Here is a 26,341-nt window from a genome sequence, read left to right as displayed (position 1 = left end):
CAAGAGCGGAGGAGAAATGTCGCCCCCTACCGTCGGCCTCACACACCGGGACGAGATTTTTGAGTCTTTTTTTTTTTTTTTTTTTGGTCAGGGTGAACGGGTTTAAAACCTGCGTGATGATGAGGTGCAACAAATTAAACCTTCCTCCACACACATAACATCGACTGATTTTAATGATTTAGCGCAATAAATGCTTAGAGATTAATGATAACATTTACAGTATATTTAGGAATTACTATAATATGGATATTTAATGAACATTCTTGACTTGATGTAAATTATGGTGAAGGTTCTCTACATATATAACACCCATTATATATGTCACCCTTTCACTCTCATTCATGCACCAATGTACGCAGACACTTCATGCAGGGTGGGTGAAGTGTCTTGCCCAAGGACACGATGACAGTGGGCACCTTCAGGAGCTGAGATTCAAACCCCGGACCGTCCGATCATGAGACGACCCACTCTACCAGCAGCGCCACCGTCCCCCCAATTACCCTTTTGTAGCCATTTCCAAGAAACAGACTTTATGGATAAACATTGAGTCTTTCAGTTACTTCAAAAGCTAACACTCCCAAGAGCATATTGATCTAAAGGAAAGCAGTCAATGAAGCTACGGGGCATTGATTGAAACTCCAGTTCTGTAAAATAACCTAAAAGAAACATCAATAAGTGAAATCAATTCAAAGTCCAAAGGCCCTATAGCTCTACATACCCCAAAAGAGCGCATAGCATACCACACCACAAACAAGGCCAACTCCAGGGCGCATTATTTAATACATTTATTGAGATTTCTTTTTATATTTGACTCAAAAATGTTTACAGAAACTGTACCGAACAGGACGCATAGCAATGGAAAAGCCATGTCCATTGAATGCATAACCAAACTTCATAAAAATGATGCAAATAATTATACAATACACATACATAAGGTGTTTTTTTTATCATACAAATTACAAAACAAAAACATATGCCCTGAAGCCGCGCTGAGAACACAGAAGGGGGGGGGATACAGTGATGTTTTAGCACGCCTGTACAGCGCTATGGGCCCAGGCGGTTCTCACAAACGCTCACACATAAAAACATCACTCAGAAAGGAAAGAAATGATGATCCAGCGTGCTTCAGACGGGTTTGGTTTACCTTCAGGGAGCGAGTCTTGTTTAGTGTTCCTTCGTCACACAAAGTCTACAGTGAGGTCAGGTGAGAGCGCAACAGCAAGGTAAACGCGGGGCGGTTTTAACAGATCCCTCCATAGATTACATACTGGTGATTGTAGTGGAGTAGTTGTGCAAGTAGAAAAGACTGAGGAATAAGGGAAATCAACTTGGATTTAGGGGTGAGTTTTTGTACTTTTCAAAATAAAAGTCCAGGGGGGATTGTCGATCTCCGTCTCCTCGTGATTTAGGGATTAGTGTTACATGTGGATTGTTTACATTATGATTGTGGCTATTCATTAAGTGCAACAAAGATTTAACAAACATGAACATAAGGAAGGGATAAAACAACATAAAAAGCACCTAAAAGCTACATCCTATTGCACAATTAAAAGTATGGTACAAAAATGGATACATAGACAACATGAGATTGCATACAAATTAAGGAAATAGAAAATTAAAATGGTTTGTTCTGTCTTTTAAGACCATGAGTTCTTTTACAGAGCGTGTACAGCAAAAACAACAGGAAAGTGAACGCTCCAAAAGTGTTGATTGTTTGTCAGCGCCTTTGTAAGTTTAGAGACCACTCGTCGTGGTCGCGACAGACAGGTCTTTTTAAAAAAAACAAAAAAACACTGATTTTCTTGTTCAAAGTGCACGTACGGAAAAGGAAATCCACTCAAAATAATGCTATGCTTATGATTGGAACAGATAAGGTGATGGGAACAATTAACAAAAAAGGGGTCGGTAGACGCACAGAAACAACAGAAGCAGATGAGAATGCTGCATAGCTGGATTCCATTAAAGCAATGCCATCGTCAGAAAGACACACAGGAGCGACAGACCGGAGAACTGTACACCATACACCATACATGACCCAAACGCTCTGGTGCTTTTCAGTCCTGTCGGGGGTCCGCAGTCACACGTGGGTGTCGCTGCCCCCCCCTCGCAGATAGAGAGCCGAACTGGACTTGGGCCGGTTCTCCCTGTGCCCCGGCCCGTGGCTGGAGCCGTTGTTATTGACCTCAGGCTCGCGCGTGTCAGTGGGGATGACCCACGTAGTCGGCCGCCACTTTTTCACTGAATAAGGCGTTTTGACGCGCTTCTTGATTTTATCTCCTGAACCCAGGGCCCCATCTGGCTGAACCAGGCCCTCCCCTGGGGATAAGGAAGGACACTGGTCAGTATCTAAAGTGGCACATCACAAACCAGTGGGCATGCAACAGACTAGAAAAATATCTTTGTAGTGTAAATTTGTAATCCTCATGCATTACGTGTATGGAGAGTGCCTGAATGTGTCTTTGTACACAGTCTGTCGTGGTGAGCTTATAAGAAGGATTTAAAAATCACCTAGAGAGGCCAGGTCCATGGTAGTGAAGGACAAGTCCAGGGAGTTGGGTCTCTCAGGCCGGCGCGTTCGTGGCTGTCTGAGTAGAGCCTCTCCTCTCATGGTGACTGGAGCGTCCCCCTGAGGGAGTGTGCTTCCCAGGCCCAGTCCGGAGCTCTCTCCTGGGGCTCCTGTGCTTTCTCTGCCTGGTCCTTCTGTGTTGTTGACCTCCTCTTCTGTATCGCTCTCCCCCTCGTTCTCTCCGTTGCCCTGGCCGTGGCCTGTATTACTGTTGTTGTTGTTAGTGTTGGGTCGGGCCGAGCGCAGTGCGGAGGGGTCCAGCTGCTCCCTCTCTCTGCTCAGGAGGGGCTCGTGTTCGTCTGGACTGGCAGTGATGACCCCCAGACTGAGGCGACTGTCATCAGACCTCAGAACCGCGGGGCCGCTCTGGCTGAAGCCGGTAGAGCCCGTGCTGATGGTGGAGATGCCGTTGGTGTGGCCGTTTACAGCTCCGTTCAGGACAGGCACATTGTTTGTGCCATTGCCCCGATGGGTCTCAGCTGTGTTAACGGGGACCACTCCAATGTTCATCTTTGTGTTCTCCACCTGCCGCAGGTTGGACTTACCCGAGCGGCCAAATTTAAACCTTAATGAGGAGGAAGACTCCTTCTTAGCGGGCTTGTTGCGCAGTGGCAAACTGGATGGCCTCTTGGGCAGGTTTTGCTGCTTGGGCAGGGGGAAGATGGTACTGGGGATAGGGGCTGAAGGCTCAGAGGGGCCAGACGCCTCACTGGCCATCTTTATAAGAGGATACAGGAGACTTGAGCTGCCAGGGCTCAGAGGGTCTGGAGAGCAGAACTGTTTCTGGGAGTGCTCCATCAGGTTCTCATCAGAGCTCTCTTTGAGGTTCTTGTCCACCTCTTTGGGGTCCAGCTTGGTGGTCTCCAAGTCCTCCTGGGTCAGGTGCAGACACACCGGGACAGTGGCTGCTGGTGTAAGCCCCTCAGACTCAGAGATTATGGTAGTGGTCGTGGTAGAGGGACTACCTCTCATCCCTGCCCCACCGGTGGTGCTGCCCTCTGGGCTGGGCAGGCGAGCGTTGGCCTGTTGCTGTCTCTCCTGGTTGATGGAGTTTCTGTTCCTCTCGCCTGTCCCAGTCACTGCTCTGCCACTCACTGAGTTTGTGCTGTCAGCCTGTGTGTTCTTGGGCACTCCCTCGTGCTCCTCTATGTAGGTGGCGGGATGGTCTGTGTACTGTCCAGACTTTGGTGTCATGCGGTTTCTGAAAAAAACAAAGTTGAATAAACTTGACTGTTGCACATCTATATATACCGCCAGCTTTTACTGCCTGCTCATACCTCTCATTGTGCAATGTGGTGGACATAGGGTTGAGTGTGGGGCTGACAGATTTGGAGCGGTCCCAGATGAGGAGCAGCTCAGCCAGTCGCTCTTCTGCACACTGTGCAGTGAGCCGGGCCTCTGCATCTTGGTCCCAACAGTCCTCCATCGTCTCTTTGAGAGAGCGAACCGCCTGAAAGAGACACATTAGATATCCATTTTGTGAGAGAGTGAGAGAGGTATTATTATAGAGGTACATGATGCCCTAATGGTGTGGTGCTTTTCACTACATTCATATATTCTGCACATACAAGACATACAAGACCTACCAAACTGTTCTCTTTCCAGGCTTCTGGGAATTTGGGCCGCTGCTTCTCCCTGGACACAAGGACCTGCATGTCCTCAAACGTCGGGTGGTTCCCTGCCTCCGCCTGGAAGGCCATCTGGTACTCTGGCACTGACTCTCCTGAGCACCAACATGATAAAATGTGTTTAGAATAGCTCCTCTTTGGCAGAAATGCAGAGTGGACTATTGAATGCACAGAGTAATTTTCCACTGCAATAAACATCCCAGCAATTGCTCATTCGGGCTGTACAATAGGCGAGCGATTATGCGGTTTGCTCACCAGGGAAAAGATCTGTACATCTCATGAAAGTCTCCCAGTAGACCAGTCCGAGAGCGTACATATCCACTTGCTTGAGCGCCGACTCGCAGTCTCTCAAATTCACTGCTCCTTCCAGCACTTCTGGGGCCATGTAGCGGATTGTACCCACCTACGACACACACCGGAGACGGCATCGCATTAGAATCAATCCGAAACGAGGACAAATCATTCCAAGGCAGTCACTCACTTCACTAATGGCAGCGTTTTCCTCCTCTCCATGACGCGCCGGCCTGTTTCCCGTCAACTTCATCGACAAGCCGAAATCGATGATGACACACGTGCCGTCTGTTTTGACAAGAATATTGCGGCTGTTCAGGTCCCTGTGGGAGACTGCCGGCTTGTACAAGTCTGGAAAAGACGGCAAAATGAGTGAGACTTAACTGGGCTAAATCGCGCCTCCATCATTAAATATTTAAAACCCTTCCTCACTCCCCAAATATTCTGCGGATATGAGGATACAATGTACAAGTGTTATTTGCTAATGAAAACAAATCCATCCATAAAGCCTTCCCTCATTACTTTTTTGTTCAGTAAACCAAGTTGCAATGTCAACAGACAGCTAAAGCCCCTAATCTGATCATCAACAATGGGATTAGGACGGTGCTTGGTCGTCTGTGCGAGGTGCTTTACTACCACATTCCAGCAGAGGGCGCACTGAACTGTCACTTTTTGACAGTATACAAGGGCTGGCTGTAAATAACTATTTTTTTTTACAAGATGACAGGGGAGGAGTTTGATGAACAGGGGTCATTTCCTAAAAGTATCTCTTGCCCAAACACTAATCTAAGTCATATCCCCTGCCTTAACTAGAGTGTCAGTGGAAACCTCCTCTACCTTCATGTAAAAAGAAGAAGAAGGAAAAAAAAAAAAGCGGACTGGCTCCAGTCTGTGTGTACAATTGTTGTGTGGGAGTGGAGGAGGAGGGGGGGTGACGAATGCTTGGAGACTGTGGCGTTGGCTGCCCCACACAACACCAACTCTTTCTATGTTTTTTTTTTTTCCCCCTCCCTCTCGTCTCCCTGTGTGTCGTCGCCTGCTCTACTGATCACTGTAGCTCCTCATTCTCTTTTTTTTTCCTCTTTTGTGAGCTTTGCTTTTGTCACACGCTTGCACAAACAGAATAACTAGCGGTCTCCACTTTCCCAGTCTCTCCAAGTGCACTTTGTCTATTTGATGTTTGGCTGTTAAAAAAAGGGGCCGAATGCCTAGCCGGGGCTTTGCGATGTGGAAGGGGGGAAAAAAAGAAAGTAACAGTCAGCGCTGCCTTTAAAGAATGGATTTATTGAGCCATGGGATATTCACTTGTCATATGAATCCTTATCTCGCGCTCTCTCCCCTCCATTTGTCTCTCGCGCTGAGGCCACAGGCTTGGGGCTAGTCTATAAATACTCTTGGCTGGAGGTGCGTGCTGTGTGTTTGTATGTGTAAGGAACGCGGGGATGCAAAGCGCTCCAAGCCAAACAAGACGCACGTGGAGCGGCGCTGTTGGGGTCTTAAAGGCGCATTAGGCAACATTTTCTTTCCTCAATTCCGCTTCCCCACAACAGACCCCCAGCTAAAGCTACACAGATCAATTCCACAGATTTATCAAACTAAGATTAATTTAAAGTGAACTCTGCTTGCTCTCAGCGCAGTAGTATTGAGTTTTGCAGTAGTCTTGGAGTAATGCAACTGATGTGACACGTGTCCTCTGCCTCACCTCCTTTGAAGAGCTCCGTGTGCAGGTAGGCCAGGCCGCGGGTGACGGAGTGGGCCAGGCGACAACTCCCGACCCAATCGTTGGTGTGGGCGCTCAGGTAGTGACTCAGAGAGCCCTGGGAAAGAAAGATGGCGGACGGAGGAGTTGACAGGGGGCGAGAGGGGATGAAAGCGGAGAGTGCAGGGGGGGGGGGAAACACAGGAAATCAAAATCCGGCATCGCTTTCCACAACTGACAGCTGAGAGGAGCGAGAGACGGCGAAATCGCTGACTCCGGGATTGTCACTTCAAACGCGAGTCAACAAACAGTAAGTGATGGCATGCGCGGCCCTCAACACAAGCATTATCCTTCAAAGGGCATGAGCTGAATGGGGTGTGAATGTCCTCCCCGTGGAACTAGGCCTTGGCTGAACTCGAGTTAGGGCTGCCCAAACTTGAGAAAAATATGTAAATGTTATAAATTGGTGTGATAAGTTTGCTAACCAGCAGCATAAGTAGATGAGAGAGCCTGCAGCCACACACAAGTTGGAGGAAAAAAAATAACAAATTGAATTCTGAAAAGGTCATAGCTGAGTGGCAGTGAAATATTCTTCAATCGTTTCTGTTTAATCGTAATTCCAAAAATGACACGAGGAGATGGAAAACAGACTTCTTTAGAAATGCTATAGGTCTATACATTCACCTATTCACATTGTATGAAAGAATCTAGATTTACAGGAGGTTGACTTCTTAGATTTTATAGTCATGCATTCCTCTGGCATTACTTTAATCAGAATCAGCCAAAAGTCGAGTATTTCCTTTGATGGCACTTTCCTCACATAAAGCCGCCACTCTATGCTTTAGACTTTCTGCTGATTGCTCCATATAAAAAGGTCAGTCAGCGCCGTGGAATTATTCACTAGAAATTATCGATAATCACTACATTCCCCCCTAATTATCTCCGACAGCATCGACCATCCATTTCTGCTCTGGCACTGATGGCTAGTAATAAAATGAAACATCCACATGGCAACATTTAATTTTTCTCTCTCCCAAATCGATCACCGGCGACCCGCGCATCCGTCGCATAATAAGATTAAACTGCGTCTGTTTAGTTTTTAAGTAAATTACGATATCATTAGGAGAAATGTCCCTGCTGTCCTCACTTGCACTGTGCGTTGCCATTACAATGATGGGGCAGAACGCGGGACGGGCTCTGCTGATTGGTCGATGGATGGTCAGCTGATTATCCAATTAGCACAGATGCTCTAAAACGAAAAGCACTTTGGAGGTTTTTTTTTTGCCATAATGAATCAGGCCGGATGCAGCTAGCACATCAAACAGATGGATGAAATGCTGCAATTTTTCACTCTCAAATTGTCCACCGCTGCTTGTTTTAAAAAAATACTCACGTGTGGGTAGTAGTCCATCACGAGCAGGTACTCGGTGCGCCCCTCCGGTCCCGTCCGCTCGTCGGCCGCCACGAACCGCGCGATGTTCTCGTGCTCCAGCAACGGCAGCCGGTAGATGGAGCACTCGTTGAGGAAGTTTTGCCGATTGGCCGCTGTGAAGACTTTGACAGCTACCGGCCGTTCGTCTAAGGAACCGCAGTACACCGTCCCGTACCGGCCGCGCCCAATCAGCTGAAACAAGAAAGAGAAACGTTATGTATGAAAGATTCAGTTCTTGTAGCACACACTACATCGAGCTCTTAACACTGGCTCTCATCAGAACTAGCGTAGCCACATTGTATTAAAACTCTTGTTGGATCCGGTTTAGTCCCGATTTCCTTTTGATTTGAGCTTGGTGGAAGGTCAAATATTTTCTTAGACGTTCATTGATGTGAAAGTTATAAATTGGAGTTTTACCAGATTTAACATGACATTACTTCTGCAGGCTTTGCGATTTGCTCACTGCAGAATTTTAATCTTGGCGCCAAAGAATGGACTTTAATGGAAAAGGGCTGGGAGAACAAGCAGTACTAGTTCAGCACGCGCAAAAACAACTCTCTCAATTAGGCCGAGGAACGCCGTGTGCCACTGGGGGCAAAATAACTCGCTTTTGGGATATTATTTGTAAAGATTCAACTCGTGGATATAGGTTTTCTTAGTTCACCGTAGCAATCCACGCTCTCATTAGTTTCCATTGTTTAGTCTGTAAAAAGAAGCTGCCTCTGTGAAAAAACATGTGCGTGCGTTCGATAAGGCACAAGGACAATGTTCTGAATTCAACTCCTGCCTGAAAAGATATCAGAGCGTACGCAGAGGTAGGTAGGAGTTGGAAGAAATGTTTTAGCAAGCCGTGGTTTTTTTTTTCTTTTCGTACCTGATCATTATGTTCGCACTGATCTGCTCTCTGTCTGGCTCGTCGAAAAGCGAGGTGTGGAGTGGGTTTCTGAGTCTCTACCCTTCGAGAAATGATACCTGCCATTTTAGATGCTTCTTCAATTTCCATTTTGTGACAGAACTACATGAAAGGGCTGCACGATTTCTAATTTCTACTAATTAATCAATAAGTTTCAATTTTAATGCGATTGTGATTAATTGTACAGCTCTTCAATATTTTTGAAAAGAGGAGGATTCGGATTGGGCTCAGTTTTATGACGCTATTTTTATAACGTCAATCACAGCTGTGTCCTTTGTCTGCCACACAACAGCCTTGTAAAATGCAGTTTGTATGGGACAGAAGTAGATTAGATAAAACACACTTTTATATTAATTCTGTAGCATTGTTAAACTGTCTTTGTTGCCTTGAATGAGCATATTCTAAGCATGGGTATTCTGTCAGCCGTGTGGATAAATACTGCTCAGATCTCATCGACTTGCTATCATGATTTGAGCTCTCCCACATCCGTATCCACTTTTATATCAGTGTAAGCAGACTCCTATTTTTGCAGCAGGAGTTGTCACTTAATCTGTGCCGTTGTGATCGGATGATAAGTCACATTGAGACAACAAATGTAAGTGTACACCTTGATGTATTTTGGGCAGGATATTTTTCATCAGTGCCTTTGCTCTCTCCTCTCAGTGTGCCTGCAGTCTCCTTCCTGTGGGTTTAAACACTCACTGCATGTGCAGCTGCAGCGGCCGCTACAACACTCCATGTCTGAATCAATGATACATGCTTTTATCCTCCAAAACAGCCGCTTTAAAGCCAAAGGATTTGGGGAGTAGAGGACGAGCGAGTCGTGCTGTTGAAGGGGATTTACTTTGTTAACGCCTTAATGCTGTGACCGTATGTTGAAACCTGGGCATTTATGGCTTTCAGTTTTCAGAACACAAGCTGAAGTGAGATTTTATCAGTGATGTTAGTAAAAGCCAGAGTCTTTTAGCTGCCATAAAATAATTTGGGGTAACTGCTGCATAGCTCCCAGTGGCCTCATTGACTTCGACTGACAGAGTTACTCAGTGCTGAGAGCTGGCAGGCCGCAGCCCTGCGCTCAGTGCTTTGGCTCTTGTCTGGGCCACCGGCTGATTCCAGAACAGATGCTTCTTTAGCCACGCTATAATAACTATAACACTGTTGTCCACTGTTGCACAGGCAGCACAGTGACTGACCTCCAGCAGCTTGAGATTGTCCAGGTCCAGGGAGCTCTCTGAACCGGCAGCCTCCATCATGTTCAGATTGTGCAGGCCCTGCTTCCCGTCTCCTGTTTACACAGAGAAAATTACACAAGGCATTTAATCCATGCAGCGGCAAATGAATTCATTTGTGAAACACCGAATTACCAAAAACATGAACAGAATAAGAATGACATGGGACTCACTGCGCATCATGCGGTAGCCAAAGTAGGCTGCTACAGCAACCACCGCCATCACTGAGACTGTTGCCAGGGCGATAATTATTGTCTCTTCATAGCGCAGGGCGCGAGTGGCTACAGGGGGACACATCAAAACACAAGTGCAAATCAGAGTTTGACCTTTAAAGTGAAAGATCAAGTGATCCAAAGAATCCAAGAGTTAATCTGAGAGCAGGTGCAACAGGCAGATCCACCAACTGTGTGTGTGTGTGTGTGTGTGTATGAGTGTGTGCACGCGCTCCGGAGCAGGGCTGAATATTGTGTTGGGTCATTGATTAAAGCCTCTCATGGAGTGAACAGGCGTAATAAAGAGAGTGGAGTAATGAGTCTAGAGCACTGTAGGGCACTGTAGCTCCAACAGACCCATCAAACGCCACTGAAATATCAACTCACTGAATCTACCACAAACACATACATTATTTTTCCTTTTGGTCTAAGAAAGCACAGCAGTAATTGCTTTAACTGCCTTTCACAGTCAATATCCCAGTGTGGGTAAAGCCTGCTTGTTTATGGACAATCAGGCATGTGGCAGAGCACACAGAGAAAGAGGAGGAAAAAAAGTCATCAATTAAGCCAAACAAGCATGAAGCATGGTCAACAGACTGGAAAGCCGTGTAGGAGAGGAGCTGAGTGTGTGGGAAGTGAATGGGAGAGAAAGTATGTAAAAATAAAAGGCGTGGAGTCGTGGACAGAGGATGGAGATAACAGCAGTTAGCTACAGCTGCTGCAGCTTCAGCTGTCACTATGTAGTGATTAATGAAAGTGTGCATTAAATCCACCTAGTCCAACACAAACTCAGGCCTCGTGCTCCAAAAGTCTGCATTGAGCAGAAAAACAATCCATAGCCAACACTGAGCTGCTGCGAGACACCGGCTTTATCTATTATTGATGCCTCTGAAGCCTAAAGGCAGCGCTGACTGACGTACTAACATGAGCACGTATGAGTGCACGCACACTGTGCACATATACCACTATGCCACAGGCCCATGAGTGTATAATGAAGAGGACGCGCAGGAAGCGCTCTGACACACCCAAACAACTAAAACATGATCCCTTTCTACAGCAAACAACACTGCATTTGTAACATACTCAGACGATCGCTTTACAGTCGGTGTTGTCACCACTTTACTTGGCACAGGATCAGTCAAAACGCAACTATTTCCGACTCCCATTAGCTCCTGAGTGATGTGTCCAGACACGTCAGAAAACACAGCAACAACATGACAAACTTCAGTGTAAGCTGATCTCACTGATCTACCTTGTTCACGTCACTTCATAGTTCCCTTTGCTGCCCTGACAGTCTGTGTGTACAAGGGGCCGCGCTCAGACAGACTGATAGAGCAGACGCCTTGTAATCCGCGGAATGCAGAGCGACGGCGTTAGAGTGTGTGTGTGTGTGTGTGTGTGTGTGTGTGTGTATGTGGAGGGAGAAGTGGATTTCATTCACAGCGAAACCCTGAGAGAAACAATCAACAATACGTCTGCAAGCTTTATTCCACAAAAGAAACATAATGTACCTATACACGTAATGAGCTCGATTCGCTATCAGCTTTATTAATTCCATTTGCCTCTGAGCAAAAGCAAAGATGCTGAAAACTACCAGCTTATCTATGAAAACGCAGACTGTCACATCTCTGCAATTTCACAGATGTGAAAGGTTCACTATGAGCACCGATCGACGGGCCTTTGCTGTGGCAGAATGAGGCGGAGGAAAGCAGAAAGTTGCTACAGTCGGTGGAGGTTTCAGATCATATCGAACATCCTTTCATGACTTCCAGTTGCGAGCTTCGCCTTTCCGATCTGTGTGGGCCAGCGCCATTGTCCTTGCGTGCATTTTTCCGTCCCAGTCCCACCGCAGAGGAGGAAATGTCCGTTTACTTTATACTTTAACATGTTTAAAAAACGACATTGGGTGTAACCGTCTTCCACGCAAGCGCTGGCGTAATAGTTTATGCTAATCTCGACGGCTGTTTTAAGTGCTGTGCTTTGCTGCGATGAGCGTCTGCCTCACGGTGGTGGATCAGGTGGGGGCTGAAGCAGGTGGTCTGCGCACACAGCTCTAATCACGTTCTATAAATGAGCACATGATCTCAAATCATAGGTCTATTTGTGAATACAGGCTACTTTCTCTGCTGCGAAATGGGAAGCAGAAGCCATCTGAATTAAAAGCTTCGAAACACCACGTAACACAGCTGTGGGTGCAATATATAGGCCTGGCCAATTAGAAATGGAGGTGAACACGGTATGGTCAGACATGTTGCTAATCAACACTGCATATTGATCACTCGAGGAGAAAATGACTTTACAGCTAACAATCTAAGATGTATTATGCACACCTTTTTGAAGGGAGAAAATTGCAAGGTTTGACCACATGTATTGATTAGGACTTAAAGTAAAGCTGAGAGATTGTGAGGGATGGCATGAGAAAACACTAAAGACAAATGTACTAATGATTACTTGCTCACAAAGATTGATTAAACCCTGCAGATATTTCACCACAGCTGCTTTTGTATCAATAAATGAACACTACACCTTCTCTGGGTCTTTTGTGAAACCTCCGGCTTAATTTAAAAAGTTAGAACTGTATAATGTGGTACTGCAGTAAGTGAACTTGTAGAATAGCTTCATCATTTTGCATATATCCCTCTTTAAAGCAGTCTGCCCTTACTTATTGGTTGTGCGGTGGTGGGGCTGGGCAGTGGGAAGTCCTCTGTGAAGTTGACGTTGCACATGTCACTGCCGCAGCAGCAGAAGTGGTAGGTTCCATTTTGGATCTGAGGGGGGAGATTTGTAACCACGCAGCGGTCCTCGCGGCACTCCTGGCGGTCACCCAGGTAGGGCCAACAACCTGGAAGAGAAAACGCCATGGTTATGGTGATTGCCAGTTAACTAAGATTTGGCTCTGTCCCATTATGGTCATATTTACTGGCTGTTTCATGTAGATCGTCTGTACTTACACCATTAGTCCCATAGAACAAGCTTTAAAATGTAAAGATCTTAGTGGGATTGAGGGCCAGTAGTTTCTCCTAATCAGACAAATACAACTGGATAATGCAATTTAGGGTCAGACTATTGCTGTATGTAGAGTTTAATCAGATTAAGTTGGACTAAGCACTCTGACCGTGCTTCAGAGCCAGACACTGGCACGGACTAAGACAATCAAAGAGAAAACAAGGAAAACCAGTATTTGAGGCTATCGTCACACATCGGTCAAGACGGGCTTCGGCATGGAGCTCCTTTTGGGGAAGATTGATGAGTTTGGCACATTTTAACATGACCAACACTTAACTAAATTGACGTTTTCATTCTTTGAAATCATAAGCCCAAATTGTTATTGTGCTTATGATTTGATTGTGATAATATCCTTTATAAGAGCAAATGACTGAACTGAAAAAAGTGATGGTGCAGTGTGACCTCGTGCGTGTAAACACAGCAAACGCACGCTCCAGACAGGGCGCCACGTGTGGCGGTCACACTTGTTTGTACCTTGCTTGACCGGCCGCACTTCGCCCGGGGGGCTCTTCTCCCACAGGCCGAAGCAGTGGCTGCCCTTGGCACAGCGGATGGTGGTGTTCTCTGGGGAGACCCGCCCTTCGCCTCCCGCCACGCGCTCCACCTCCCACTGCTGCTGCTGGTCCGTGAAGGCACATTCTCTCTCCTCACCCTGGGCGGCTGCAACACAACGGCACACGGAATCATGGATTATCAAGATGTATGTCGGTTATCGCAGTAGCAGTTTTCAGCACATTAGTGTCATGGTTATGAAAGAAGCAGCACGGGGCCTTAAAACTGCAAGGCTGTTAGGAACGAAACTGCTTATAAAAGAAAATTCAAGTCATTTTCATCGAAGACCTTGTGAGAAAAGAAAACCTCCCAGTGTCTAAGTTTCATGTACTAAACACTGCATAACCCTGTGCATAAGAGACATTTTGTGCAGCATTACTACAATATGAATATGGGCTTTGACACGGAGAAGCTCTGCAAACTCATGTGGACGTACCGACAGCTCTTGTCAGAAGAAAACGGAGACAGATTGTTCGTACAGCTGAAAAATAACTGCCCTCAAGGTCTCGCTAACGCCTTTCACAATCCACAGCTCAGCACAAAACACCTGCCTGTAGGAGTCGAGTGCATAAACATACACACACCGTGGACTTTGCCGCACCAAATACAGATTAAAAACATAAATAAAACCGGCAGAAAATGAAATGTCAGAATCTCCGGCCGTTCCTGCGCAATTTATTTCAAGCCCGTGGGCAGAGCCGAGGTCCCTGTGAGAAGACTACTGAATATTTGGTTGTCACATAAATATACTGGCTGAGGGGGGGGTAGGATAGGAAAAGGGGGCTCATGTCAAACACACTGTGGCCAAAACGGACAGTGTGCCTGGGAGAGTCATGCTGATCTGCAGCAAAGCCACCACAAACATCTACCGCCGGTGTCTGAGCTTGTTTGTGTACATACTGGAGGAAGATCGCAGATAAGGGAAAAAACACGATGTGCCAGTTTTGTTTTCGCTGCTCGCCCCTTACTCCCCCCCTTATTTTTTCTATTTCCATCTAGGGCTGCACGAATTTGGGAAGCATCGTGTTTAGATTTGCGTTTTTGCAAGGCGGGCATTTCAGAACATGTTTACAAAGTGAGCTGGTTGTTGCATTTGTGATTTGCTAATTGTGACCATAGAAATTGCAATTAATCCTCCCCCATGCTGAAGTTAAAGCAGGGGTGAGCTATACTGTGGCCTGCCTGAGGTCGAGCTAACCCGTGTGGGCAGCAGGTGACGCGCTGGTAGAGCTCTGGTGGTCAGGCGGTCAGGCAGCGGGCCAACTCTCCCTCCTCTGATGAAGCCGTCGCGGGATACTCCGGCCGCAACCTCTCGGACCTCTGCTGCCTCCGGTTTCGGTGGGACCGACGCTGCCTACAGGGAGGCCGTGTCTCTTCGCGGTGCACCAGAGAGCGATGCGGAATAAGGGTTAAGTGCGAGGAGGGACGCAGCGCTTGATGCATCTCGATGAGGCCGGATGCGCTGGTTGAGGGTTAGAGGTTCAACTCCCAGCTTAAGGCCGACTTTAAACTTCAGAGCGCGCACATTGCATTAACAAGCGCTGGGTTAAAGTGGTCACCCAATTATACGCACACGAGGAATAATGATGCAGACAAGCGCTTTTTGATGCGAGAGCTGAAAATACAAGACCATATATTCACATGGCCGCTTAATGGTGGACAGTCTGGTAGTTATGCATTTCAGATAGTTTAAGGTATAAGAAAGATATTATTTCTGAATTCCCTTTACCATAATCAATACCCAGCACAAGCTTCCTGTTGACAATGTTGCAACGCTGACCACATTAAAGTCGACATATCATGCAAAATTGACGTTTTAAGCTTTAAAGAACTAAGTAAGTTGTATAAATCCTTTTCGTAGTCCCTCTGGGGGTAATACAAGTGTTAATGGGATGATTGTGGGGTCTTTCATCTCCCCCTGGTGTCTCTGTCCAGAAAATAACTAAAATCACAAAGAAGAAGCAAACAGGCTAACGGGCAAAGCTAACTGCGGGCTAGCGCCACTTTAGCAGTATTTACAGCCAAGTTTCAGTGAAAAAAATGATCTCCATTGTGTGATTGAGTTGTGGCACAATGTGCAATATCCCTCTCTCCCTTTGTCTTGTCTGTCAGCGTAGTATTTACTCTCACAAAAAAAAAACGCAACATGTTACGACACTTGCAGTGGCGCTCATGGCCTCTAGGGGCACGAGTTACTTAGTTCTGCTTTAAACCATATTATGACATTGTTCTGGAGTTAGATTTCACTACATTCACGTTTTGAGTCATCCTCGGGGATAGCTGCTAATTACACTGTTTCTTCTTCTACAGTGTCAACACTTCACTTCCTGGATAAAACTGAAATGTCCACTTTAAATTACACTATAATCTACTACATCATTGTTCTATCTATACATCTCCACCAAGGCTTTCGTGACACAAGGCAGCAGAATACAAATGTCTGTGAAGAACAATACTTACGACTTACAATAACACAAGCTCTTAACTTGAACTTATAATAAAAAATGACACACCAAATCCATAACCAAAGCACTATAGCATGCGTTACAAGAACACTTCAACAAAGGTCAATATGCATGTTTTGTAAGTACAATTATAGATATGACAGTATATGATTTATTGTTTTTATTTATGCAGCAATTTTTGGCTATATAAAATGAACATTGATATATTAGTGCTCTATGGGTGTATTTTTTTGTGTTGCATAGAAAACTGATGACTCAATGCTTTCATTTTAAGTTCTTTTTTCTACTAATGTTACAAAAGGTTAAGGTTCTTTAAGGTTCAATCTGCTCCTGTATCATTTTTTTTCTATAAAATAACTTTCCTCTCGCGGGTGGACTTTTTAATGAGCATCTCAGGAAAGGTCACTAATAAGCCAAGGAACTAATGGCTTTCGAGAGCTTTTAATACAGTGAATGGAATCCATTTAAATATTAAGCGAGCTTCAGCCTAATATTTGCTTAAAGGTTTTCGTATTATAGCAATCTTTATTACAGTAGCTTTGGGTGAGCGCTGGTTTCTTAATCTTAATCACCTATAGTAACCAGCGTACAAAGGTTCATCATTCAAAACGAGTGTAATTCCACATTTTTCCTTTTCACAATAATCTTTTGTATCAGCAACAACCCCTGGCTTCTTTACTCAAGCACGACCCGTTTTTAATTTGCATTTTTACTATTGAGAACAAGGTCAAAGAGCTGAAAGACATTTAGAGAGAAAGAAAAAACTAATTAGTGTTTTCACCTTTTTCACCTGTTTTTTTTTTAAAGTTCTTTACAACAGCCCTTTAAAAAAAAAAAACAAGGACAGACTTAATGGGCGAGACATGAAGATTGTTTCTAATTAATGTTATGGGAGAGGCGAAAGTCGAGACATGGAGGAAAAAAAAAAGTGGAAGAATAGAACAATAGAAGGAAGTACGAATCCAGCGTCAACACCCAGAGACTTTTACACAAACACAGTGACCGTTGCTGCTACGTGTGGCACGCACGATCACTGCAAGACTTTTTCTATCTTTTCCGCACGCGCAAGACATTAAATATTAATCTCTGAACCATCCGAGGCGGCGAAACCCAAAACTTCACTACACCGCTAGTTCTGAATTTCATCTCGTCGTCCAATCTTCATTCACAATAATAAAATCGATCTCTTCTTCTTCTTTTTTTTTTTCATGCGGTATGGCAGTGCCCAGAGCGTCCCGCGTAGGCTATTAAATGTAAGGTATCACGTATCCTGATAATGCGTGCCTCGAGGAGCAGTCGGAACTCCCATCCACCACTTTGTCTCAGTATCACCCAGGGGCGCGCCGTCCTGCCAGGAAAATGCCCCCCCACCACCACCGCGAGCTCAAACGCAGCCCCCGTGACTGGCTGTCTGACTTAAATAACATTATGACACACGGACGGGCGCATTTAAATGGTCTCATTGTGCCTTGAGTGAGATAAAGGCGTATTCTTTTAAATCATTTCCTCCAGGCTTCAGATTGATAGATTGGGTTAAAAGCCTATACTGCACAAAATCCGATAATGTTATATTCATCATACATTTGTGCACGTTTCAATGATCCTGACCTGCATATTTAATCCATACTCTGTAGATATTCACAATGCCCAGGAAGCAGTCGTAGTTCTTAGTTTCGTTTTGCGATGCTTCCCTTTTCTAGATGGCAACAGGGGCAAGGTTACGCCCTCTGCTGGCATTTTATATAACTACATAACAACTGCAGTCGTAAGGGTAATTTTCCAGACACGTAATACAAAACAAAATACCACAGTTTAGAGTTCAAACAGCAGCAAGTCAAATTTACTGTGTTGTTTTTTGAGCCATTTTAGAACCCAAATACAGCATACATAAATGACTTCTTATGATTTGCAAATGTTCGCTTTAGCAAAGGAAAATGTCTTTTAATGCTTTTAAAGGCCCCACAGTGAAGGTGTCATTTTAAAAGCCGGAATCCTGAAAGGATCGTTTAATAGTCAAAGCGTTTGGGAGCACTTTTGAAGCCTGCTGCTGCCTTGGTTTGCATAGACTTTGCTTGACTGAGGTTGGCTCCTGCACTCCCGTCCTGTCTTTTCTTCCCTTTTGGTTGGCTGCCAATCTTTTCTGTTTGATCGGCGATTGGCCGTGGCCACTCCTTGTCCCCGGTTCTGCTCTGTGGACTTCTCTATGTGGGATCTTGGCCGCATCTCGCCGCAGTATTGGATTGTGGGTCAGGGGCATAACAGGCGAGGCAAGGCCATTGGAGTGAGCGAGAGGCTATAGTCATATCAAAAGCTTTTTCGGAGCACTTTGCTCGCTGTTGATTGGATGATGCCAGGCACTGCTGAGTGTTTACCCATGGCCCAGTTATTCGCTAATCTCTCCCCTCCCTTCCCCCAATTGGCCTTCGGTGCACCCTCCATCCCGCCCCCACCAGACTAACTAACTACTACCCCTCTGCCTTTAGCTAAAAAACAACAGCGATCTAATCTGCGCTCTTGCTCTCTCCCTTCTCTGCTCGTCAAGGCCCGTGGAAGAGATGCAACACGAGGCGCAGCGCTCTTCTCCTTGATTAAAAGTCACACACAACTGACCCGATCCACCGTTTCCGAATCAACATTCCTGATTTGAGACAAGAATGGGCAGGAGGGGTGTGGTGTTTGTTATTGAGACAAATAGCTCAACATTCGGTGACGGAATATTACCATCGCAAAAAAGCCGCAACAATGACTAGCAGAATCACTAAGGTCTCCCACCTATTTACAGATTTACACCTTTATTTAACACATGGTGAAACACGGTAACCCAAAAATGTGCGAACATTCAGTTTTCTAAAATCGTTTTTTGAATTGTTATTTCAACACAATTTGCTCATTTCATTTACTTTTAATTATTGCAATTTTCTCTTGTTATGCAGCCTTCATTTGAACATCATGTACTTCAGCACTAAATGCTCTAGTAGAAAATGTATTCACAAACTCAGGCCAGTTTCGCAATGAATATTGAATCCAAATGTGGCTAAAAACTATTCAACATCCACACCGTTTGATCTCTGACCTATTACTGACATTTACTGAAAATGCCACTGACATCCTCTCATTATGACATTTTCTGTAATCTCGCTAAAAGACCATCAAGCAAACTGAAGGTCTAACCACTTGCTTATCTAAAATGGGCATGGGGCCTCATGCTGTGCCCCATGTCCTTGGTATGTCTTGAACGAAGTGCGGCGCTTGCTCCCGGCGAGCCCTAATCGCACATGTTGGACGCGTGTTGCTGAGGCAGGATGCTTCGGATTCGGGCCGATTTGCTGACACCCCCAATTTTGCTAGTCCCTATACTGGAGTTTAAAGATGTCAGACGGGGCGAGTGGGCTTTAATCTCCCCCATCTGTTGCCCCGGGACGAGAACTTGCCCCTCAATCACCCCTCGCTCCCCCCCCCTCCCCCCCGTCCAACAACACCAGCAGCACGGCAGTCTGTGTCTGTCTGGGTCTGGTACAGTTATGCTAATCCCAGGATTTAGACTGCCCCAAAGCTCACAGGCCGCCATTATTGACCACCATGCATTTACGGGCAAATCCAGCCCCCCCCCTGACCCACACCCCTGCCCCCCTCGCTGCAGACTATAACTTAACTTTCTCAAATTTGCAATGAAAACACAGATGACGGGTGTGTGCAAGGGGGGGTTCGCCATAATCTCAGATTATATATGAACAAGCAAAAGTTGGATGTAGGAGCCCACGAGCGTGTTAGAACAGCATTAATGCCCCCAGCACATATGTTTTCATTACTGTGACAACTGCAGCCAATGCGATTTCAACTTGATAGCAATTTTCACAATCCAACTTCCAAATTACAATAAAATAATATTCATTAGTGAATGAATGAGCACACTAGAAAGCCTGCGATGTTTATCATTAGCAGTGAATTTCATTATCCTAATATAACAGGAATTACAAATGCAGTTAGCCCAAAATTATAATGGAGTTTAAACTTGTTCCCACTGTCATAAAACTGTCGGGAGGCTCTACGTCAAAACAAAATACAGTTATGAGCTCCTAATGGGCGTGTAATTACACAGTTTAAAATCAACACTCATATAATTTGCTACAGCAGTGTTTCCCTCATTAATTATCACCACTATGGCAGCCCAGCATGGCCAAATCTTTACACCAAACAAAAGTAAAAATGATGCTTCAACTTTTTGGCGCTATGTAGAGTGGCCAACTAAAGCAACGTTTCGACTATTTGTTCTCTCTCTATCTATGTCAACTGTCTGATTCATGAGGAAAAATGGCTCCCAAACCCAAATGTTCATCTACTGGGCGGCATTTTTTAGCGCGCTCTGGCCCATATTGTCTGTGCCGGCCAAGGAGAACGCCGGGCGCTAATCACAGCCTGTCACTCCAAGTTACTGTCTCAAGGATGCACCTTTTGTTTCCTAAAAACATCCACTAATTTCTCTTTTTTGCCAAATCAGAGCGACGGCCCGAACACTGTGCTATTGTGCGCCTGCTTTCCACCTCTGCTACGACTCTGGTGCAGGGAGACAGGCATTGATTTTACTCTTCTTTTTTTATATATTTAATAGAGTATCAGACTGGTTGTGTTGCACAGAACCTCCACCCCTTCGGTTCGTCCTGGTTTCCATTGGCCCTTTGTGAGCCGCAGTCGGGTGTAATCTTCTCGCTACATTAAAGGTGCAACCTAAGTGCAAAAATTTGATAGATCGGAGAGAGCTTTTCAATGGGAATCCTCGTGAAAGTGCATTCCTCGCAGATGGCTGGGATTCATATAGTACGCATCATCGCATTACCTCTTCTTTTTTCTTGCAGAGTAGCTTTGGAAAGAAAGCCAAGATGAAGCCATTTACTACGCTGCTCCCATTTATAGTAGAAAGGTTTGCTTGAAAATGCACATTCAGCAGCGTGTGGAGAAGTCCTTATGTGATGGTTTGAGGTTGTAAGGAGCTTCGAGACCTGTGAAATAGCTTTACCTTTATCGCGGACTTCTAACTTAAAGATATGTTCTTAGTCTTTCCACATGAAACGCTCCAGGTATTACTTTCAAAAATGTAATGGCTGTTCGATTAGAGTACAGCTCATGGCACGCTGCTCAGTCTGAATCATCCTCATCACTGCCATTGAAACCCCATCAGTTGCCAAGGCTGACTGTACCTACACCCGAGCGGCAAAGCGCCCAATCAGTAACGCGGAGCAAATGACTTCACTCACGGTCTGAGGCGCGTTTGTGACCAGGAGAGGCGACAGCTCCAGGAGTCCCCGGGCAGACCGAAGGGGGGCGGGAGAGCGAGAGAGAGAGAGCGACGGCTGGGTCAGGAGGACGCGGAGGGGGCCTGTCAAACATTTCACTGTGGAGCCCGCGGGACGTAGATTTAAGATTTGGACACGTTGCAAACGCCTTTTTCATGCTGCGCTGCAACACTCGGGCTTTATTCCTCCTTCCATGGCGAATTTTAAGGCAACCCAAGACACGAGTTAACACTAAAGCTGAAGTTTTTATAACCCGGACCTTTCCACAGAACAGGCCCTCCGCTTCCATTATAAGAACTATTGTTTATGGACAGTGCCACTACCAACAGCATTTCAGTGGCTTTGGTTTAACATCCACAACATAATCCTACAACTCTCAGGACAACCTTGGCTCACTCTTTTGTTGATTCAGACCCAACAGTGAGCTTTTATACGATACCCTAGTAATTTCATAGACTAAAATATTTTATGAAGGGTGAACCTTGAATTAAAACACATAAACTGCACAAAAATTATATGTCTTTTTCTATTTGGGTTTCTGCTATGTGACTTCTTCCTGTTGTGGATGGGAGTACATGATTCTTAGTACATTTTTCTTTTTGTTTTCCAAGTATTTTGGCATTTACAGTAAAGTATGAAGAGGGATGAAGAGTTGTGTAATATCCGCTTGGCTACAAACTAGCCTAGAGGGTGAACTCATCCCAAGTCGTAGGACGCGCACGTGTCTTCAAAGCGTAAGTAGCTTAGTGCCATTTAATTGTTGCTTAAAAGAACCTCGCAGAGTAAAAAAGTCTGGAGATTCTGGTTCTAAATACCATTAGTAGAATTCTTACCAGCTCTTCAAAATGTCCATTAACAAACATAACAAAACTGGCTCTTCTTCATATTCTATACTTTTACACCTGGTACTCTACGTTTACACCTGGTTTACACCTGGCACTCTACGTCCACACAGCTGAACCACCTGTAGTCTTTCATAGCATCAGCAGCCTTAAGCGATATTTGGGAGCACTTGTTCTCCAGATTTTTGAACAGCAGGCAGAAACACCCACGTGCGATTAGTCATTGGGGACACAGGAAGGAAGGACTGAATGAGTGGAGCCCTGACAGGTTAAAAACGCACTGCGCTCTCATGGAAGGAAACGAACAGCGATCTGAATAGAGAAATACATTTCTGGAACAATAGGGCGAATCAGGAAGAGTGACGCCTTGACAAAGAATTTCAGCGTGAGAGAAATTAGTAGTAGTGAGGTATAATCAATTCAAAGTCAGCTTGTAAAATGGGCTGCACTGGCAATGTGATTTCATTTGATATTTCGGCATTGCTTAACTAATACTACAAGCACATTTGATTCGATTGCAAATAATTGTGCAGCAGCGTCTTTGTAACTTGTGAATAATAGATGAGCAAAGGCAGGCGTGCTCTGAAGGCATCTCAAACTTGTTAAATTTGGTTTCAAATGCTAATCATTTGCATAAAAATTCCACCGTATGCTCTTTCCATCTGCATCACCAGAAGCCCCGTAGCCAGAAATGGATCCCTCTACTTTTCATTCATGAACAGTTCAGCAGGAGAGCAGAGAGAGCGCTTTATCTCCTGTCTCCTTACAGTCATTATGCCAACTACTTCTGACTGCTGCCCTAATTAATTCTCCACTGTGCAGCGATTTGCCTTTATTGGCTGTTTACATGGCGCACACGCATATAAGGATCTATTAATCGCCCTTGTACTGATTATTGGACCAGAGTGTCAGCTGCCTACCTGTCACCGAAGCCCCTCAGAGCTTCTCTTGGGGAGGCTCTGATTTCTATGTCAAATTTCATAAAGGTGAGTGTATAAGCATAATCATATTGAAGTAATGAGCGAGCGTTCACATACTGCCGCTGTGTAATAGACTGGATCCAGAGAAGAGTTTTACATTTTGCTGAATAGGACAATTTGTGCTTCCTTAAAAAAAAGAAAGAAAAAAAGAGTGTTTAAATCTTGCCACATTATCCCCTGACAGCTTTTATGCCTCTACAGAGACTTTACGAAAATAGCCGAGTTGTCTTTGTATTTTGATGATCTAAATTTAAACACAGCCACCTTACAAGCTTTGAAAAAAAGGAGCACAACATTATCCCATGATCCGGGGGAGAGAAAATGTGCATGTCACAATACAAAAAAACGGAAGAAAAAAAAAAAAGGAAAAGAAAAAATCACCACAATGCAGATCATTTTGCAGACTTGTAGCGCTGGATGCTTTACAAATGTCCAACAATGTGTTACATTCAAGGCTTTCAGATAAAGTACAGCATGGGAAGAAAGCACAGCAGAGGAGAAGAAAAAAAAAACACAGCCACAAAAATAATACATCATTTAACAGGCTGTTTACAAGAGGCATTCACACCCATCCCGCGCAACAACAGCGGAGGAGCAGACTGCCTATTTTCCAGCGCTGTGCCGGCACCACCACTTAAATTACCCATCTTGTAAAATACCTTCCCCGACTGTCTCTTCCCACACATTCCTCCTTCCCCCTTGCAGTGTTTCTCCCCTCTCCTCCTGCTCCCATCTCAGCTGCAGCTCAGCCAAGCCACTATCTTATCACGCTCAAGGTTTCACAGAAGCCTGGCTACCGCCCAGAAAGTCTTGAAACAGGGGGCACAACTTGGCAGGAGGAGGACTGCGGTGTAGTTTTTGGCAGTGTTTTTTCCCAAGCCTTTGTACACAGGAATGATTAAAATGGAGCTCGGGGTGTGTGTTTGGTCCGCAGACAGGAGGAGAGGAGAGGTATCTGTTGAAGGTTTAGTCATCCTCTGTGAACTATGCATGCAAGCACACCAGAAATAAGCAGGGTAGACGAGATTTTTTTGATAAACTGGCGGATGGGTTGGCTGCACACAAATAAAAAGAGGATTTCTAAAGTGTTAAAACAGCACACTCTTTCCCTAGAAACATCATCACCCCCCCAGGCAAAAGCATGAAAGTGGATTAAGCATTCTCAATACGCACTGCCTCCTAAAGGAAATCATAAAATATTCAAAAACATGCGTCTGCTTTATTAAAAAATCCATTGATTAAATGTAATGAGCACTTACCAGCCACGGAAGTCAGGAGGATGGTCAGGCAGATCCCAAATTTGGCGAGAGACTTCATGGTGATGCGGCCCAGAGCCATGACAGTGTGCATTGACATTGCCCTCGCAGTCTGTGATAAAAGTCCTGATTCACTTGTGGTCCGATACTTTAGCAGCAACTGTGTGATTTCTTTTTTTTCTGGCTCCCCTTTTTTTTTTCCTCTTCACGTCAGCTCAACAACTTGAACTGAGGTTTCGGACATGGAACAACTCATCGAAGAGGGGAGAAAAAAAAAAAGATAGGAAAATATTGTTCTAAAAAGGCTTGGGTGCTGAGGTATATAGATTTTTTCGACTATGCGCAGAAGAAAGTTGAGTTAGTTCCCCGAAAGATAACAGCATTGGAAAAGGAAATGCGCAAAGCGGCTAACTCTGCTGGCGTATGTGCCATCTAAAACTAGCCCAGAAACACCGTCCATTTCTGCTAGCCGACATGCTAACTGCCCTCTCAACTGACTGTCTGGCACTAGAAAACTTAGGCAAAGAGGCTATTAAAGGCAAAATCAGTGCTTCTAGCCCCGCGAATCTAACAAGACAACATATCAACGGGATTACCGATTAAAATAGTATTTGTATTAAAAATAAAAACAGGGAATTTTGCATAAAAAGGTTTGCCAACTGACTTGGTTGAGATGGCTAGTTTACAAGCTGATCCCTATCGAAGCTAATCTCTGTTAGCATAATAGCTAGCCAGAGTTCTCCGAGTCCCATTTCTTCACGATGTTTTGCACGGGGGGAAAAATCCCTCAGAAGGCGCCAGTGGAGAGCATCTCCCGTCCGAAACGAGCAGTACAGTCCGGTGTGTGTGGAGGGGATGGGGGTCTCCGGGTCGGCTCTTCCCCCCGGGCGGTCGGGCAGCAGCGCTTCACGTTGACGGTGGCTCGGAGCTCCTCTCTCTGGGCAGACAGACAGACAGGCTGGGCGGCTGGGAACGCCTCGTTTGCAGGCTTGTCTGGACCGCTCGTCTCCGGTATCAGGTTGCTGTGGGCTGGTGTTGGGGGTGGAGGACTGTGCTGCGCGGGTGGAGAGTGCCACAGCGCCGCCAGGCCGCAGACTGTGGGTATAACACCGTCAAAACATGCGGATGCGTTTGTGCCTCTTGTTCAACGTGCAAAAAAAAAAAAGTTTATCTGCATGTACTTAAAATAATATGTGTATAAGCAATTTTATGTGTGTTAATATGAATTACACAAAAAAAATACATCACATAATTATTCTAAAAGGCATAAACTAATTCCAACCTCACTGCAGTGTGATTTTAACTAAAAAAAAAGTGGGTGTGTTTTTTTACTGCTACTAATAATAATAATAATAATGCATCGGTTTTATATAGCGCTTTTCTGGACACTTAAAGACGCTTTACATTGCACTATTCATTCACTCACTCCATACTTGGTGGTGGTAAGCTACTATAGTAGCCAAAGCTGCCATGGGGTAGACTGAAGGAAACGTGGCAACCAGTCTGCGCCATCGGCCCCTCCGACCACCACCAACCACTCACTCACATTACATTCGCCAGGCTTCCTGGTGTTACCAAACGGTCTCCCATCCTAGTACCGACCAGTCCCTTCCCTGCTTAGGGCACAGCAAATGTAGCCAGTTAAACTGAACTCTTTAATTTAAACTAATTAAGTTTAATGCCACCAGAGGGCAATGTTGAACTTGTGTTGAATAACTTTGAAAATACTTACTCTTATGAACTTATTACCATTGCATCATCATCATCGTCATCATCATCATTATAGTCGTCACTATTACTATTATTATTAGCCTATTATCATTACATTATTATTATTACATTATTATTATTATTATTATTATTATATTGTCATTATTATCATTATTATTATTTGAAGAAACTGGTCACAATATAATGCTAACATCAGATTATCATCTCACTGTCGTTGATAAACTAATCCATCATCTCTGACTGTTTCC

General features: G+C 45.0%; 1 protein-coding gene across 1 annotated transcript; it reads right to left on the bottom strand.

The window, feature by feature from the left end:
- Positions 1-1,158: 1,158 nt before the first annotated feature.
- Positions 1,159-24,530, bottom strand: LOC306982081 (bone morphogenetic protein receptor type-2-like). Its single transcript, XM_079581861.1, has 13 exons — positions 24,366-24,530; positions 13,451-13,636; positions 12,633-12,812; positions 9,932-10,039; positions 9,723-9,814; positions 7,578-7,808; positions 6,188-6,302; positions 4,676-4,836; positions 4,450-4,597; positions 4,153-4,289; positions 3,844-4,016; positions 2,509-3,767; positions 1,159-2,316 (listed from the first exon to the last, which is right to left on the bottom strand). The coding sequence occupies exons 1-13, from the start codon at positions 24,460-24,462 to the stop codon at positions 2,078-2,080; spliced, it is 3,126 nt and encodes a 1,041-aa protein (XP_079437987.1). The 5' UTR covers positions 24,463-24,530; the 3' UTR covers positions 1,159-2,077.
- Between the last annotated feature and the right edge of the window lie 1,811 nt (positions 24,531-26,341).

Source organism: Gobius niger (assembly GCF_951799975.1).
Source record: "Gobius niger genome assembly, chromosome: 23".
Classification (NCBI taxonomy): domain Eukaryota; kingdom Metazoa; phylum Chordata; class Actinopteri; order Gobiiformes; family Gobiidae; genus Gobius; species Gobius niger.
The sequence above is the reverse complement of the archived record's forward strand: the minus strand, read 5'-3'. Positions and strand labels throughout refer to the sequence as shown.